Below are 17,891 nucleotides of genomic sequence, written 5' to 3'. Positions count from 1 at the left end.
TGTCTTGTTTCTCAAATTCCTTGTATCAGTGGAATCATATTATAATTGTCTTTCTCTGATTGACTTACTTTGCTTAGCATAATACCCTCTAATTCCATCCACGAGTCGTTGCAAATGGCAAGATTTTGGGTTTTTGATGGCTGCATAATATTCCTTTTGAAAACCAGGTTTTAAAAAATGTCCAATGCATGATTTTATAAAGTGAAATAAAAATGAATGAGTAGCAAATGAAATTTAGGAGGCATGCAAAATTATTATATTCATAGGCATAAAATTTTTCTGTCAAATTGCTATAAAAATTTCTTAATGGTTACTCTCAGTTTCTGTGCTTATGCCAAGGTAGAGACGTGATAGCCTGCAGATTGCCACATGTCTTCAGACCACACTTGGAATTACCAAGTTAAACCCTAAATCTAGGACTTATCCTGAATTCCAGTCACTCCCTCTCCCTGCTGAATTCTATCAAAATTATATGTCACCTCCCAAAGCAGCCTTTCCCAGTCCACTTCATGTAAATGAACTCCCCATTCTAATACTCTGCATAGTACTGGTTGCTATCCAGTATATTTCTTGTTTGTTTATTGATTGAGTGATTGAATATCTCTCTAAGGATTAGAATGTTAGCTCTACAAGAGCAGAGATTTTATTTATCTTGCTTCTCACTGTATCAACAGCATCTGGAATAGTGTCTGTTTCATGGCAGGTGCTCAATGAGTATCTGAATAATGAGCAAAGGCAGGGATGACATGGGGGCAATCCCTTGTTCCAACTGCATCTCTGAGGACTCCAGAGCCCTGGCTTTGGGCTGAGGGTAAGACCTTCTGTAAGCTTGTGACTCTAGTTAACCACAACTACAACTTCATAATTTAGGTGAGCTCCATGGAGATGGCATTAGGATGTTCCTGAAATAAAATTTGGAAGCACATGACTGATATACATCTGCCCCCAGTCTTAGGCAGAGTGATTGAGTTTAAGGCTCATAAACTGTATTCTCAAGTTATCAAGTCACATTACTCTTGTCCTTTAGTTATTGTCTTATACATATTATCACCTAAATTTGTGTGGAATTGGAGCTTATGAAACACAGAAATACAGAAATCAGAGGTTCCTTGGTTTCAATTTCTTGAAACCAATTTTAAATCCTCCTCTCTTGGCCACATCTCACACTGGGTAAGCAAAATAAATCCACAGCTCTTTCATGGTAGAGAAAATGATTAATCTCCAGTTAGCTTATTAATTTTTAATCAGATAATTCAAACCAGTTAAAGCAAAAATTTGTTCACATCTATTAATTTGAAACCTAGTTTAAAAGTATTAAGAAACCTAGTTTAAAAGTATTAAGACTATTTTCTACATTATAAGAGTTTTTAAAAAGTTAATCATTAAAGCTTCCAACTTTCTATCTATTAAGTTGAATAATATGGAACTGACATTTTTGTAGGTCAAAAGTGTAGAATTTCATAGATTCAATCTAACACTTCACAATGACTATATTTTCCATAAATACAATAAATGTTCTGCCAAGTTTGAAATATCTCTTAGTCTTCCAGTTTAAAAATCACATGAAGAATATATATTTCTTCATTCTTGAATTGTGTTTATGATTCTGAATATATATTATTTTTCTTTTTAATACTTTTAATACTTTTAATAATTTTTCTTTTTAATTTGTTTATTTTCTGGGATATTTAGGAGTAAAACCAATGAGTCATTTTATTCCCCTACCATATGAGGTAGGTATTAAATAAAAGTCTTATTATTTTAAAAATTACATCCAAACAGAATAATTCACATAGTTTTCAAACCTCATACACACATCCTAGGGTTCAGGAAACAGCAGTTTTTGTGAGGGTGGCAGGAGGTCTTAGCCTTTCACAGCTTCTCATCTTATTTCATTTAAGGCCCCAAACTCCTAGTCATTCCATACCAACTCTAGCCATTGTTCTAACAGAGTCCTTGCTCTAAATTAAAGAATCTTTCCTCATGTTTCTCCTATTGCCTGACCTATAAGGGCTGGTAACTTCCTGGTTAAATACATTGTCAGAGTTATTATAGGGAGAGATAAATTCCTGAAATTCTATTTTGAAAGTATCAAGTAATTTTCCCAAAGAAGTGTTTTGTATATAGTTCTAAGTTATGATTACTCCTAACCTCCAGGAACACAGTGGGTGATATATACGAGGCTGTAAGTACCTGCCTGAGAATATTAATATCACTTTGTCTCCGTGTATTCCAAACTTGATTTTACCAACTTGGGGTCTGATTTTACAGAATTTATAAATGTTTGAATTGATTTGATCCAAGGAACTACAGAAGCAATATGATGAAAATATGCACACTTTGTTTCACTATAAATGTATGCATATTGGTTATATATTTATTATTTTATCAGTATGACGAATTGGGAGATGATAGAAACAGAACATTCAATGAGTTATTTTAAAAATACTACTGATAGGGACGCCTGGGTGGCTCAGTTGGTTAAGCCGCTGCCTTCGGCTCAGGTCATGATCCCAGAGTCCTGGGATCGAGTCCCACATCGGGCTCCTTGTTCTGTGGGGAGCCTGCTTCTCCCTCTGTCTCTGCCTGCCGCTCTGTCTGCCTGTGCTCGCTCTCTCTCTCTCTGACAAATAAATAAATAAAATCTTAAAAAAAAATACTACTGATAACTATGTACTGAGGATACAGTTGCAACCAGATCTTAATTGGAAGCTTTTTTTTTAAATTTAAAGATTTTATTTATTTATTTGACACAAAGAGAGAGAGAGAGAGAACGAAGTAGGCAGAGTGGCAGGCAGAGGGAGAGGGAGAGGGAGAAGCAGGCTTCCCACCAAGCAAGGAGCCCTATTTGGGGCTCGATCCCAGGACCTTGGGATCATGACCTGAGACAAAAGCAGATGCCCAACCAACTGAGCCACCCAGGTGCCTCTTAATTGGAAGTTTTTATTGAAGCCCAAGATGGGCTAGGTATCAGAAAACAAGTGAGCTGACAGACAAACTATTCTTCAGCAATTTCAAAGCAGTTGCTTACGGACAGGGTAGACCATTTAAACCCCCCACCTCCGCCAGAGAAACAAAGGAGTCAGGGGAAACGATCCAGTGAGAGGACTTTGGAGAGAGCTATTGTATCTCTGCATCTCCTACCTCCCCCTCTACCCCAAGAGTACCTGCCTTCACTTCAAGCTCAGTGAGGGAGATTAAATGGGCCAATTAGGAGCTACAAGCAAGATGGTGGAGGAGTAGGAGACCTAAATACCCTCGGGTCCCAGGAGTTCAGCTAGATAGTTATCAAACCACTCTGAACACCTATAAACTCAACAGACATCAAAGAGAAGAAGAGCAGCAATTCTAGGAACAGAAAAGTGACCACTTTCTGGAAGGTAGGATGTGTGGAGAAGTGAATCTGAGGTGATATACTTCCTGTATATAGACAGTGGGGAGGGGGATTGGTTTGTGGCAAGTGATAGAGCAGCAGAGCACAAAATTGGAAATTTAGAAGTCTGTTCCACTGAGGGACATTGCTCCAGAGGCTAAGGGTGGAGCCCTTGCAGGGACAGTGTGGTCTTAGGATCTGCGGTGTCACAAAAAGACCAGGGGTGTTTGAGTGTGGCAGAGCTGCCAGGCATCAGAGTGGGGAAGCTGGCTGTGCAGGTGGAGCTGAGGAGTGGGCTTTTAGCTTGGGGTTACCTTAGACCATGATCTCAGGCACAGTTGGGCCACTGCTCTTCAAACAGGGACCCCACAAGTGACAGATCCCAGGAGACCCCCTTCTTCTCCCTCTGGGAGGAGCAGCACAGGAGCACGCTGCAGGAATCTGATGGGTTTGGAGACTCAAAATGGGGCCGTGTGCCAGAGATAGAAATGCTTGGTCACAGGCTGGGTGAGCATGGAGTGGGGCCAGAGACCAGGGAGATGGGAGTGATTGACTGCTTTTCTCTGAGGATGCAATGAGGAGTGGGGCCCTGAGCTCTCAGCTCCTATGGGGCTGGAGATTGGGAGGCCACGATTTTCATTCTTGTCCTCCAAAGCTCTACAGAAAGTGTTCAGGGAAAAAAAGCTACCAACAGCAAAACTGAGCAGATTACTTAGCCTGGCCCCTGGCAAGGGCAGTGCAATTCCACCTCAGACAAAGAAATTTGAGAATCACTGCAACAGACCCCTCCCCCAGAAGATTAGCAAGAACATCCAGCCAAGACCAAGTTCACTGATCAATGAGAACTGTAAAACTCCAGAGCTAGGGGAATGCAACACATAGAATTCATGGCTCTTTTCCTATGATTCTTTAGTTTTTCAAAGTTAAATTTTTAAAATTTTATTTTTTATTCTATTTTCTTTTAATTTTTCCTCTTTCCTATTTTACCATTTTTAACTATCTTATCTTGTCAATACCTTTTTAAAAAATCTTTTAAAATTTTCATTGTTATAGTCATATTCCATCCCTTTTTTGTATTTAACCTTATTTTTTTTAAAGATTTTATTTATTTATTTGACAGAGAGAAATCACAAGTAGGCAGAGAGGCAGGCAGAGAGAGAGGAGGAAGCAGGCTCCCCGCTGAGCAGAAAGCCCGATGTGGGGCTCGAACCCAGGACCTGGGATCATGACCTGAGCCGAAGGCAGCGGCTTAACCCACTGAGCCACCCAGGCGCCCCTAACCTTATTTTTTATATACATATAGGTTTTTCTTTCTTTAAAATTTTGGGATACACTTTCTTCTAACAGATCAAAATTTACCCTAAATCTAGCACATGGCTTTGTTCTAGTTTCCAGCCTGATCACATTCTTTCCTCTTTTCTTTTTCAACCAACTTCTTATCAATTCCTTTTTTAGAATATTTTTTAATTTTCATTTTACAGTCATATTCCATTCCTTCATCATGTTTACCCTTATTTTTGCATATATATAAGTTTTTCTTTCTTTAAATTTTTGAAAGGCAGTTTCTTCTAACAGATCAAAATACACCCTAAATCAAGTGTGTGGCTATGTTCTAGTCACCAGTCTAATATATATATATATATACATATATATATATATATATATGCAAGAAACTCATTTTAGACCCAAAGACACCTCCAGATTTAAAGTCAGGGAGAGGAAAACCATTTACCATGCTAATGGACATCAAAAGAAAGCTGAGGTGGCAACCCTTATACCAGACAAATTAGATTTAAAGCCAAAGACTATAATAAGAAAAGAAAAAGGACACTATATCATACTGAAAGGATCAGTCCAACAAGAAGATCTAAGAATTTTAAATATCTATGCCTCTAACATGAGAGCAGCCAATTATATAAACCAACTAATAACAAAATCAAAGAAACACATCAATAATAATACAATAATTATAGGGGACTTTAACACCCCCCCTCACTGAAACGGACAGATCATCTAAGCAAAAGATCAATAAGGAAATAAAGGCTTTAAATTACACACTGGACCAGTGACTGAATATATCACTCAGATATATTCAGAACATTCCATCCCAAAGCAACATTCCATCCCAAAGAACACATTCTTCTCTAGTGTACATGGAACATTCTCCAGAACAGACACATCCTGGGTCACAGATCAGGTCTCAACCAGTACCAAAAGATTGGGATCATTCCCCACATATTTTCAAACCACAATGCTTTGAAACTAGAACTCAACCACAAGAGGAAGGTTGGAAAGAACTGAAATACATGGAGGCTAAAGAACATCCTACTAAGGAATGAATGGGTCAACCAGGAAATTAAAGAAGAATTGAAAAAATTCATGGAAACAAATGAAAATAAAAACACAACTTTTTAAAATCTTTGGGATGCAGCATAGGTGGCCCTGAGAGGAAAGGGGACCCTCCTACACTGTTGGCAGGAATGCAAGATGGTTCAGCCACTTTGGAAAACAGTATGGAGGTTCCTCAAAAAGTTGAAAATAGAGTTACCCTAAGACCCAGCAATCGCACTACTGTGTATTTACCCTAAAGATACAAATGTAGGGATCCAAAGGGCCATGTGCACCCAAGTGTTTATAGCAGCAATGTCCACAATAGTCAAACTATGGAAAGAACCTAGATGTCCATCAACAGATGAATGGATAAAGAAGATATGGTGTATCTGTAAAATGGAATATTATGCAGCCATCAAAAATGAAATCTTACCATTTGCAATGATGTGGATGGAACTAGAGACTATTATGCTGAGCTAAATAAGTCAATCAGAGAAAGACAATTATCATATGATCTCTCTGATATGAGGAATTTGAGAGGCAGGGCTGGTGGTCGTGGGGGATAGGGAGGAAAAAAATGAAACAAGGTGGGATCTGGAGGGAGACATACCATAAGAGATTCTTAATCTCCAGAAACAAACTAAGGGTTACTGGGTGTGGCAGGAGAGGGATAGGGTGGCTGGGTTATGGACACTGGGGAGAGTACGTTCTATGGTGAATGCTGTGAATTGTGTAAGACTGATGATTCACCTGTACCCCTGAAGCAAATAATACATTATATGTTAATAAAATAAAAATAAAAATAAAAAAATAAATGGACCCAATAGGAGAGCTTGTTTCGTTTTCTATGGTGGGTTAGGTTCGGATTCCTGCCTAAAAAAGCTAGAGTGAGGAGTGAGGCAGCTTCTTGTCAGTGGGAAAGCTAAAGGCTACTTTGACTAGCATTCACTTCTGCATTGTGTCAGGGCAGAGGACCTGTGCTGGGTCCCGTCATGCACACTTAGGCCCCATACAAGACAAAGCCATTGTGGAGTCAGCTTTCGTCTCTCCATGGCTGGGAAAGGGAGTGAGAAACAGCAGTTAGTAAAGTGGGGGAAGAGGGAGCAAAAAAGAGAGCAGCTGGCCATACTTCCCTCCATGGCTTTAGGTTCACCACTTGTAACAGTCCCTGTGGTGTAGGGTATGGATAGGGGTGTTTGTGTGTGGGATTTTTTTTTTTTTTTAAGGTTTTATTTATGTGTTTGACAGAGTGAGAGAGATCACAGAGCAGCAGGCAGAGAGAGTGGGGAAGCAGGCTCCCTGCCCAGCAAAGAGCCCGATGCAGGGCTCGATCCCAGGACCCTGAGATCATGACCTGAGCTGAAGGCAGAGGCTTTAACCCACTGAGCCACCCAGGCGCCCCTGGGATCTTATTTTTGAATAAGGGTTGGAGTGTTGGTTACTACAAGGACTGGAAATTTTGTGCTACTGGATCAAAACTATATTTTGCAACAAAGTTACCATAAAACCTTAAATGAACTAAATGTGACCAAAACTATTTTGAGATTGCCTTATATTTGAGATTGCCAGGAGCAGGAAAAGAAATAGTCCCATGGAATAAATTCAAAGGGATATCGGGAGAAAAAATTTTCTTTTAAGACATATTTGTTTAAGGTACTAGGTATACAATGTATAAACTTCAAATAAGCAACAAGATAAGAATACTGTAGATCAAGGAATTTCCATGAAAGATTTCATAAAATATCTGGGAAATTGGAAACAGGAATGAGGAAACCATAAAGTTGTGAGCCAGGGGTATGTGGTTTGTTGCTAAAGCACTGAATCTTTACTTCTGAGCTGTTACCAAAGATGTATACCATCCCCAAAGCAGGAATTGATGTCTTTGCAACTAAGAGTTGGTTATCCCATGGATAACTACCCCGAATACACATAAATCAAGATTGTCATTCCAAGTTATGACTGATGGGACTCAGATTTTGTAAAGAAAATTGCAAAAAAAAAGCAGTGTGTTTAACCTAAATTTAGGTGCTTTCTGTACTGTTCTGCACAAAGTTTGAACTACTGATCCACTGTTGGTAGACATAGGCTTTGAATTTCCAGGACTGGATTTATGTTGCATTCTCCATTTCCCCTTGCCTCAACCCGTTGTGAGTAAAAGCAGCAGTTTCTGCATTAGCTGCTTATAAGTAATGTTTGTGCTCAAAGGAGAGAATGTTTTTCTATGTGAAGCTGACATTCGGTTAGCACCAGAGTTTTGCTTAATTTCAGTGTTTTCATCTTTTAAATCTATTGATCAAAATGGATTATTGTCATATGGTAGTATCCACAATTAGGCATAATCAGAATCTATATAGTCAAATGAGGTATTTTCCATAGATAGGCCACAAATCCAAAATTTTCTATTTGGGCAAAAGTCTCACTATCTTATCTGAAACTAATATAAATCCCATAGCCGTGTGCTAATTCAGCAAATATTTACTGAGTACCTATGCTATGCCAGACACAACAGGGGTGCAGCAATGATTAAGACATCCACCAATCCGAGGTCTCAGGGAGATTGTGATTGGTGCATCCTGGTTGGGTCCATGGCAGATGACATAGGGACACTTCACTATCCCAAGGTTCTACTATGCTCAAGATAAGCAAAATAAGGTCATTGGCTGTGTGGAGTTCTTATTAGAAAAGGAATGGATGGCAAGACTCACAAAATAGGATTTTCATAAAAGTTCATAGTAAGGGATGAAAGAGGTATGCTTTAGATAGAAGAAAAAAACTCAACAGCTTCGAGAAGATTAGAGGAACAAAAAGCATAGCAATAATTAGGTGCATATTTTTTTCTTTTGTCATGCATGACAGTATCTGGGAACCACAGACAGTTTTAAAGAAGAATTAATTTGAAAAAATATGTTGGGGGAAGGAGCAGGAATAAAGAGATGGGAAGGTTTCCAGAGAAATGAGGTCAAGGAGGAAAGCTGAAATAAGACAGTGTGTGTGTGTGTGTGTGTGTGTGTGTGTGTGTGCACGCACACGTGTAGAAATTAACAGTACCAAATATTTAGTGGGTGCAGAAAATCATGTTAACTCATGTGTGAATTAAAATCATTGGTCATGCAACTATCATATGATCTCCCTGATATGAGGAAGTGGAGATGCAACGTGGGGGGGTTGGGAGGTAGGAAATGAATAAGTGAAACAAGATGGGATCGGGAGGGAGACAAACTATAAGAGGCTCTTAATCTCACAAAACAAACTGAGGGTTGCCGCGGGAGGGAGAGGGTGGTGGGGTTATGGACATTGGGGAGGGTATGTGCTATGGTGAGTGCTGTGAAGTGTGTAAACCTGGTGATTCACAGACCTGTACCCCTGGGGCTATTAAGACATTATATGTTAATAAAAAAATTACTTAAAAACAATCATTCATCATGAAAAGTTCATTATTACATTTTGTGATCCTGGGTTCCTTTGACCTTTCAGATTCACATTACTGTCCTTAAACATTTATGTTTTTTGATCCACCAAAATTCCACTGGTGGTGAATGATACCCTTCAAAATAAGAAATGATACAGCCTAAAATCTAGAGGCTGGGCACCTCTCTTAGCTTGTCCCTAACTCAAAGAAACTTCACTGTCAGTTTAGAAAGCTAACCATTTTAATAAATAGGAACATCTGAAAAGATGATACCTTTGTGTCACACAATGTTCTAAGAATCAATAAGCAAATGTTAATTGCTACTTAGAAATGTTTTATAAAATGAGTTAGAAGGTAAATGCTGAAATACCACAATAGGGAAATGCAAAGTGGTAGATATGTCAAAGAAAACCCATTTTCTAAAACATTAACTTAGGAGTTTGAGTTCTGGGGAGGAAACTATCTATAGTCAATATTCATTGTTCAAGGACCTCTGATTTATTTTCATGCTCAGCATAATTGGATAGGGCTAGGCCACACACATGTTCTAAGAGGTTGCTATTCTTCATTGGCTAGGAATAAAATAGGGCCAAAGAGTCCAGCTTTTGGACTTAGAAGTTTTCAAAACAAAATAAAACAAAAACAATGCATATTGTTAGAAGAAATAATTTGCTTCCCCTTCATATGGGCATCCTAATATAGGAATAAGAAAACTGATCATTTTGATTCGTGTGTCCCCAGTCTGCAGATATAGATGACTATCAACAGGCAAGTGTTTCTTTATGATTGCTTTTCCACTTTCCCAAGCAAATTTTCTTCTTTAGGCCACAATACATTTTAGACAGTTCTTTACAACATCTTCACTATCATCTCCTAAGGCAACAATGATGAGGCAGTATTATAATGTGGTCATCATTTTATTCCTTAAAACTGAATCAGTATCAGCATCTATCAACCTAATGCAAATTTTCCATCTTAGATCCTTAGTTTCCTGAATTGCATTTATGCAATTTATTTATGCAGCTTGGTTTTCTTACTCATGGCATAGAACTTAGTCTAGAATCAATTCTGTAAGTAAACTACCATAGCGGTTCCCAGAATAATGATTCTCAGGGGAACACTGATGCATGTCACAGATATTCAAATGAAGAGGATTGGGATGTTTTTGAAACTACTCCTAGTCCCCGCTATTGGCCCTGGAGTTAATAATGAGCTCTATCAGGTATAGGACACTCAATTCATAGAAGTTCATGTTCACATATACTCACATTTCAGTATTTCAGGAGACAAACCCTACTTTGCCATGAACTGGGCAGGGGATTAGCATGGATCTACCTATAGAGTAACTATGAAAGTAACATCACACGGCTTGTGTGCTAACCTGGTATTATTTTTACAGGGTTCCCAATTGCTCCCTCTCTGAGTTGCAAAAAACATCGGCTGATTACAGCTCTGATTTCAGTGATATTTAGAAGGATTAACAACCACAAATGTGATGACAATATTATAGGAAAGCAAATCTACATCAGACAGAGCAACATTTATGGCAGCTTAAAGGTAATTGTCATAAAACCGAAAAAAGCTGCACCGTTTTAGGGAACATGTGAAGTGTCCTGGGGACTAGGGCTCTAGTTCTAGTTCTATCACTGACAGTTTGACAACTGTGCCCCCTGTTTCTCGATCTAGAAGAAGGAAGGGAGAAAAATAGTTGCCTTGGCATTTATCTCCCAGAAACATACCTAATTTGGTGAAATAATACATGAAAAGTGTACTCAATTATAACAAGCCTAAGTGTTCTTCTTCAGTTCAAGCAGCACATTTTCAAAAGAACCTACTTAGTAAAAATTGCCCAACATATCACACAATTGTAAAATACTGTATATCCATGGCTCCACTGGAGGTAAAAGATAGAAACAAAGGAAAACAGCATATGGTCAGGGAAATCTGGAGCCTTGTTTCCAGGGATCACTTATGCCACAAATTCCACAATATTTGGCATACAGTTTTGCCTGATATCTTATGTTATGTTTCAAAATAGATTTTTTATCAGTTCCCACCTTGGGAAATTAACCAAGAGTTAGGTTATTAAAATGTAAACCTACATTTAAAAAATAACCACATTATGAAATGCAAAAATAAATGGCTCAAATAACAAAATACTCAGTCTATTTTTCTTTTATTTGATGCTCACCTATGGCTTTCCTTTTTCTCCTTCAGTGTGAGAACTTACTAGAAAGCAAGGAATTGTATGGGTTGAACCATAGGATATTGCCTATTGATGGTTATTTCACATGATTCAAGCTATTATAAAGAGTGAGAGGAACTGGTGAACAGACCTCTAGCACAATAGACTGTAGGAGACAGATAAAGGACACCGTGGCATCCCAGCGTTCCTTAAAGTCTAGATCTTCTCATATATTGCAATATTTCAAAGATGTGATGGTATTTGCCTATACTGAGTTGAGGATTGCTGGAATGTCCAGCAAACTAGCTAATCCTTCTCTTTCTTTAACATATTCTATTCTGTGTAAACACATATAAATAGTTAAACTGATTAACTACCAAGGTAATCAAGAACTGTAGATCCATGTGGATGAGTTTCCCATATGACCCTCGGTTAATCTATGTTCTAACTTCTACAAGTGCAGGGTCAGGTTCACTGAGGTCTGGTGACCTGACCATCCAAGGACTAAGTTAAGTGAAATGATATTTCTTATCATGAAATTCCAAAAAACCATTGTGTGCAACAATCTTACCTGCTGGTTTGATCTGGCATCACTGAAATTCATTTTTTTCCCCAAGTCTTGAATGACCGCATTCTTAGTTTCACGAACGTAATCATCATTCACCGGTTGGGGAGACTTTGTGTTTTTCTTCATTAGTCCCTGGGATGGCCTGTAAAATAAATTCACACCTGATACACCCATGAGAAACCCTTGCCAGTGTCTGAAAGCCTAGAAATTGGAGTGGCTGAAATGGTGGTCAGAGAGTAGGAGTCACCAGGCCCTTAGGGAGGTCAGCTCGGGTACCAAAGTTGAGCACTGCACAGAGACTCTGTGTCTGTAGAGGTGTTTTCAATATTTAAATTATTAAACCTGTAAGGTGTTCAATATCCATTTAGTGCCTCAGAGATAGGATTATCTGGGATCCACTAAATGAGAGTCCTGTCCCAGACCAAGCTATTCCATGTATGTCCTTTCTTAAGTGACATTTTTTTTGAAAGATTTTATTTAGTTATTTGACAGACAGAGATCACAAGTAGGCAGAGAGGCAGGCAGAGAGAGAGAGGAAGGGAAGCAGGCTCCCCGCTGAGCCGAGAGCCCCATATGGGGCTCGATCCCAGGACCCTGAAACCATGACCTGAGCTGAAGGCAGAGGCTTAACCCACTGAGCCACCCAGGCACCCCTTAAGTGACATCTTTTACTCAAGAAATGTAAATGACACTTACACAGATGGTGCACTTCTGGGCAGCCCCATGGCATTGGTGGGAGGGATGGCAGGGAGAGAAGGCAGAACAGAGCTGAGGAAAGCCACGGGGTTCTGAATCCGGCTGGTGGGAGAAACAGGAGCTGGGGAAACACAGCGGGGCTGAAACTGGTGTCCACTGGAGATGGCAAACGTGAGTGGCGCTGGTGCTGGCTCTACTGGAACTAGAGGGGGTGGCTCATTTGGGACGGAAACTCCTCCTAGAGATTTGTTTGGCACGGAGGGCTGAGAAACCAAGAGGCTCTCTTTGCTCACTGTCCTCTGAATGGTTTGAGGAGCGCTGCTCAGGGTGAACACTGGAGAACTGGAAGGGGACACAGTTGCTGCGGTGGTGTTTGGAGAGGGGAAGAAATGCTTTGGCCGAGCCAAGCTGAATGTCTGTGATGAAGGAGCCTTCACCTGCTTGCTGGGCATCGTCACCGCCGGGGAAGCAGTGGAGTTCAAAACACTCATGTTGAAAGGAAACTCCTTAGGAGAGGAAGGAGATGGGTTTTGCAGCTGCTGTTGTTCCAGTAGGACTTGGTTGTGAAGCTGTTGTAGCTGACTGGAATCACTGCACAAAAGACGGGGAGAGAGAAGGGAAATCTGTCACTATCAGCCTCACCCATCAGAAAACGTCGAGACAGTCTATTTACAGTTCTATGCTGATTCAGAACACACAACCAGAGTTGTCAGAAATGAGCTAATCAATTCCTCGTGAGCGGTTTCTCTTTCCTAAATCTGTTTTATTGTCGGCAAGAAGGGGAAAAGCCACCACAATGCAAGGCATCGCGCACATTGTATTCTTTGTGTGGTGACCTTGAAACACAGCAGCACAATTTTAGAATGTTTATAAATTAGAAAGAAGAAATAGAAACAACGGTCCTCTGTTGGGAATGCCCAAAGTTCTGACTGGAGCAGACTGTATCTCAGCTTTGGGACAGAAAGCGGTGAGCTGCGTATTGCTGTAACGAACTGAATGCATTGTATGCTTCATTTTGCCTCAGTTTAAAACCTTAAGAAAGCCACTGGATGTGTCTTGGTGTTTCTCATCCCCTCCTGACAACAAACGTTATAGATAAGGTGACCACATGTCTCAATACATTCTGGGCAGTCTGGGTTTATGACTGCTTTCCTGGTGCTTTTTTTACTCTCAAAAATGTCATGATTTGAATGGTAGATTATATGGCCATCCTAATTAGAAACATTGCCTTAGACTTTTCTTGTTCCTAAGAGGAGAAGAAGATCAAACAGAAAATACTTTCTTCTTTTGCAGGAAACTGAATCACAGAAGCATTATATGATTTGCCCACAGTCTATTTATCTTAACAAAATGGCTAGTCATTACTTTTTTTAAAGATTTATTTATTTGAGAGAGAGAGAGAGCAAGCGAGCATGGGGGGAGAGGCAGAGGGAAAAGGTAAGAGGGAGAGAAACAGATTCTACTAAGCACAGAGCGAGCCCAATGAGGGGGTCAATCCCGTGACCCCAAGATCTCGACCTCAGCCAAAATCAAGAGTTGGATGGTCAAGTGACTGAGCCACCCAGGTGCCCCCAGTTATTTTTTTAAAGGTTTTATTTATTTATTTGACAGAGAGAGAGAGAGAGAGAGAGAGCAAGAGAGGGAACACAAGCTGGGGGAGTGGGAGAGAGAGAAGCAGACTTCCTGCTAAGCAGGGAGCCCAAGGTGGGGCTCGATCCCAGGACCCTGAGATCATGACCTGAGCCAAAGGCAGAGGCTTTACCCCACTGAGCCACCCAGGTGCCCCTCATTAACATTTCTGATTACAATATATGGAAAAGTAACTTCACAAAATAGAGCCCCGTATGTTGACATATAGCTATATAATATGCAATCCTTCCTTGTTTATCGATAAAAATTCTTGTTTTGACTTAAACTAAGAATTCAGAAGCATTAAACACTTGGTACAGTAACTTTCTTCTCTCTCTACTTTTTAGAAGTATTTAAGCTTAGAGAATAAAGTAATATAGTTACAGATTAATTAAACCTTTTAGTTTCATCATGGATGAAAGATTCAGCAATCAAGAGAAGCAGAAATATCTTTGTTAGGTTATCCTTAGTAAAATATAAAATATATACAATTAATATTGTTTCTGTTAGTGTTAACTTTCCCAATGGTATGAAAATACAAAAATCTTTAGATTTTTTAATGGATTTCATATTTGTCAGGTCACATTCTGTGGTTCCCATAGCCTGAAGACAATGCTGTATGGTTTTCAGGACATCTCTGTACAGAGTAGTCTACACAAATTTTAGTCTTATGATTTTCCAGAATCCTTTTCTCGTGGCTACAGAAATAGAAAAAGTAGTATATGACAAGTAAGTAATCTCAGAAAGATAAGGATGATCGAAAGGGGCAGGAAGTCATTTGGTACTGATTGAGTCTTATTTTCCTTTAGTTCCCATTGAATAAAAACTAAGAACTATCTTTTTATTTTAAGTAAGATTTCCAACAGCATGTCAGCCCTTATCATTTAATGCAATGTATCAGATTAGAGAGGGTCACAAACCTTAAACATAATGATATGTGAGATAGAGTGTCAAATTGTTTTGCTTATCTAAGATTCTGGAAGAATTCATTTGAGAATAATGTCTCTTTTTGTTTGAACAAGATTGGTTTTTGTTTGTTTGCTTGTTTCTCATTTCATTAATCTTGTTTCACAAGGGATTTAAAACAGCAGTTTGGATTGGCTTATTCATTACATCAGTTGTCAATGCCATTATTTGACAAACTTTTTTAAAATCTTCTGTGTTAACTATGCTAGGCGCTATAGGAGAGATACACATGTCTGAGATAGCACAAGCTATTCAGGGCTCCAAAATCTTACTATACATACATACAACATAAATAACCACTGGTTATTTAGGAGAACACGTGGAACTTACTTGCTGCTTTAATAATGAAGGTACAAAGAACAATGAAAGAATAAAGGAAGGGAAAATTACAAAGGCATTCTAGTTCTAAAATCCCAAGTAACATCTCTAAAACAAAGTAACAGCACGTCTTAAATTGCTACAAGCTCAGCTGCTCTTTTCTTGTTGCCATGAGGATTTCTGAAGTTAGGTCTGTATCCAAGCTTTCTTTTATCAGCTTTCAAGCTGACACCAAGCTTTCTTTTACCCATGCAGATTTATCAGCTCTCTTGAGTTACCTGAATATATCTTCTCCTTTGCCACAACACATAATTTAACCATGATGCTCAAGAATATGGTTTCTGCAGACAGACAGACTTAGGTCCTCATCCTGGCTCTGCCACTCATTTATTGTCTGTGCGGCTTTGGGTAGTTTCTAGACCTTATCTGACCCTGATAGCCTCACAAATAAAATAGGAATAAGTACACTCTCAACATTGTTGTGGGAATTGATCAAATCACCGAAAACATGTAAGTACTCAATAACTGGTAGCTTTTTATTTTTTAGTTTGTGAACCACAAATGTCAATTTCAAGATTTATAAGAATGAAAATTGAGAGTATCAGAATAATAAAGATGCTTCTTTTTGTTTCTGGGGAATAAAGGAATCTCTTAGGGATTTTAGATGAAAAAGCTTAGTGACAAAAACAACAAAACAAACTTGGGATAGTGTATCAAGTCCTTTTGAAAGCTGTTTTGGCAACACAAATTTTGGGCAGTGTGTGCTGGAGCCAGTTCTCGATTGCTCTGGAGAGCAGATTGTGCACATCTCATTCCAATTCCCAGTTCAATGACCTTTCTTTAGTAGCTTGAAATAGAACACGGTGGAAGAAAATTGGCAAATGCTACAAATCAGGGCTTCCCTGTCTTTATCCGTTTTTAAAACATCTGCTAGCACATCACTAATTAGAATAACAAATTCTGAGTAAATATGTCTCTGCAATTGGCTTCTAGCCATGGTTTTAGCAGTGGCTACCATGCTGGCTACACATTAGAATCACTCACAGAGCATAAAAGACAGACAAACCTCAATGATTTAGGCACCATTGCCCAGAGAGTCCAGCAGCCCGGGAAAAGATCCAGGCCTAGTTATTATTCTTTTTAAAAGTGGGTCAGTGGTTCTTAAACTTTAGTGAGCCTCAGAAGCCTCTGGAGGGCTTATTGAAACCCAGATTTTGCCCTCCCCGCCCCCGACCCCCAGCTTCTGCTTCAAGTCTGGAGTGGAACCTGAGAATCTGCATTTTCTATCAAGCCCCCCGGGGGGATGCCAGTACCGTGAATAGCAAGGCTCAAGGTGGCTTTTGCATGCACCTGGGACTGAGAACCACTGCTCTAAAGAAACACTTGTCCCCCAAACCTAGGCTTTCCCAGTACATGCTGATTTTTGTCTGACATTTTCCCCACTTTAAATGTTAATTATTGTGTTCCCCTGGGTGTGGAGGGGTGTGTGTATGGGGTGGGGCAGAATGATAAATCGTGGTAACCCAGACTTTCCAACTTTAGACCAGTAGTTTCCAAACTGGATGAATATTAAAATATCTGTGGAGGGATTCTGATTCAGTTGGGATAGAAGACATAAATATTTTTTAAAGGCTCTACCTTTCATTAGAGAGTGTAGCCAGATGAAGAATCACTGCTCTAGACAGCTTGAATTCAAATTGAAAATCTCAAAGTCTGAATTATCCGGCTTTGATGATACAATGTTTAAAAATGACAGTTTTTGTTTCTGTTGCAGTTTTAAGATCTGTAAGAATTATGTCTATTTTCCATGTGAGTGGCAAGTTGAGAGAATAAGCAGAAAATTGTGCCCTCAAGAAGATTATTCAGAGAGTCAATATATTGTAATGCAAAACCTAGAAGATTAAAAACAATGAGGTCAAAACCAGTAAGAAAAAGCTGTTAGAGGGTGCCTGGGTGGCTCAGTGGGTTAAAGCCTCTGCCTTCAGCTCGGGCCATGATCCCAGGGTCCTGGGATCGAGTCCCGCGTCGGGCTCTCTGCTCGGCAGGGAGCCTGCTTCCCTTCCTCTCTCTCTGCCTACTTGTGATCTCTGTCTGTCAAATAAATAAAATCTTTTTTAAAAAAAGGAAAAGGCTGTTAGACATACGGGTTCACAAAGGACTGCTGTGTGTGTTGTGTGTGTGTGCGTGCATGTGCACACATACATATATGTTTATCCCTCTACTAATACAACCTATAGACACAATTAAGAGAAAACTTAAGGAAGGCAAAAGAGATTAAAGAATTATATAGCACTGAGAGCTGGATTTGTAGAGCGTGTCACTGCATAGTTTAATAACAAAAAATTATATTCATTGAAAGTCTGATGTGGCGGATGCTGCTGGCTGACTGCTTAATTCTTCCCTTTGTGAAAGAACT

General features: G+C 39.5%; 1 protein-coding gene across 3 annotated transcripts in view; it reads right to left on the bottom strand.

Annotated features, from left to right (window-relative positions):
* Positions 1-17,891, bottom strand: part of MYPN (myopalladin) — a 108,833-nt gene that overhangs the window by 25,099 nt on the left and 65,843 nt on the right. For all 3 annotated transcript variants that reach the window (XM_047702580.1, XM_047702579.1, XM_047702581.1), the window contains 2 exons: positions 12,563-13,153; positions 11,870-12,008 (listed from right to left, as the gene is read on the bottom strand). In XM_047702580.1, coding sequence (XP_047558536.1) covers positions 11,870-12,008; positions 12,563-13,153 — 730 coding nt within the window. The remainder of the gene's footprint in view (positions 1-11,869; positions 12,009-12,562; positions 13,154-17,891) is intronic.

The sequence above is a fragment of the Lutra lutra genome, chromosome 14 (genome assembly GCF_902655055.1).
Source record: "Lutra lutra chromosome 14, mLutLut1.2, whole genome shotgun sequence".
Classification (NCBI taxonomy): domain Eukaryota; kingdom Metazoa; phylum Chordata; class Mammalia; order Carnivora; family Mustelidae; genus Lutra; species Lutra lutra.
This window is presented reverse-complemented; position numbering and strand designations above follow the sequence as displayed.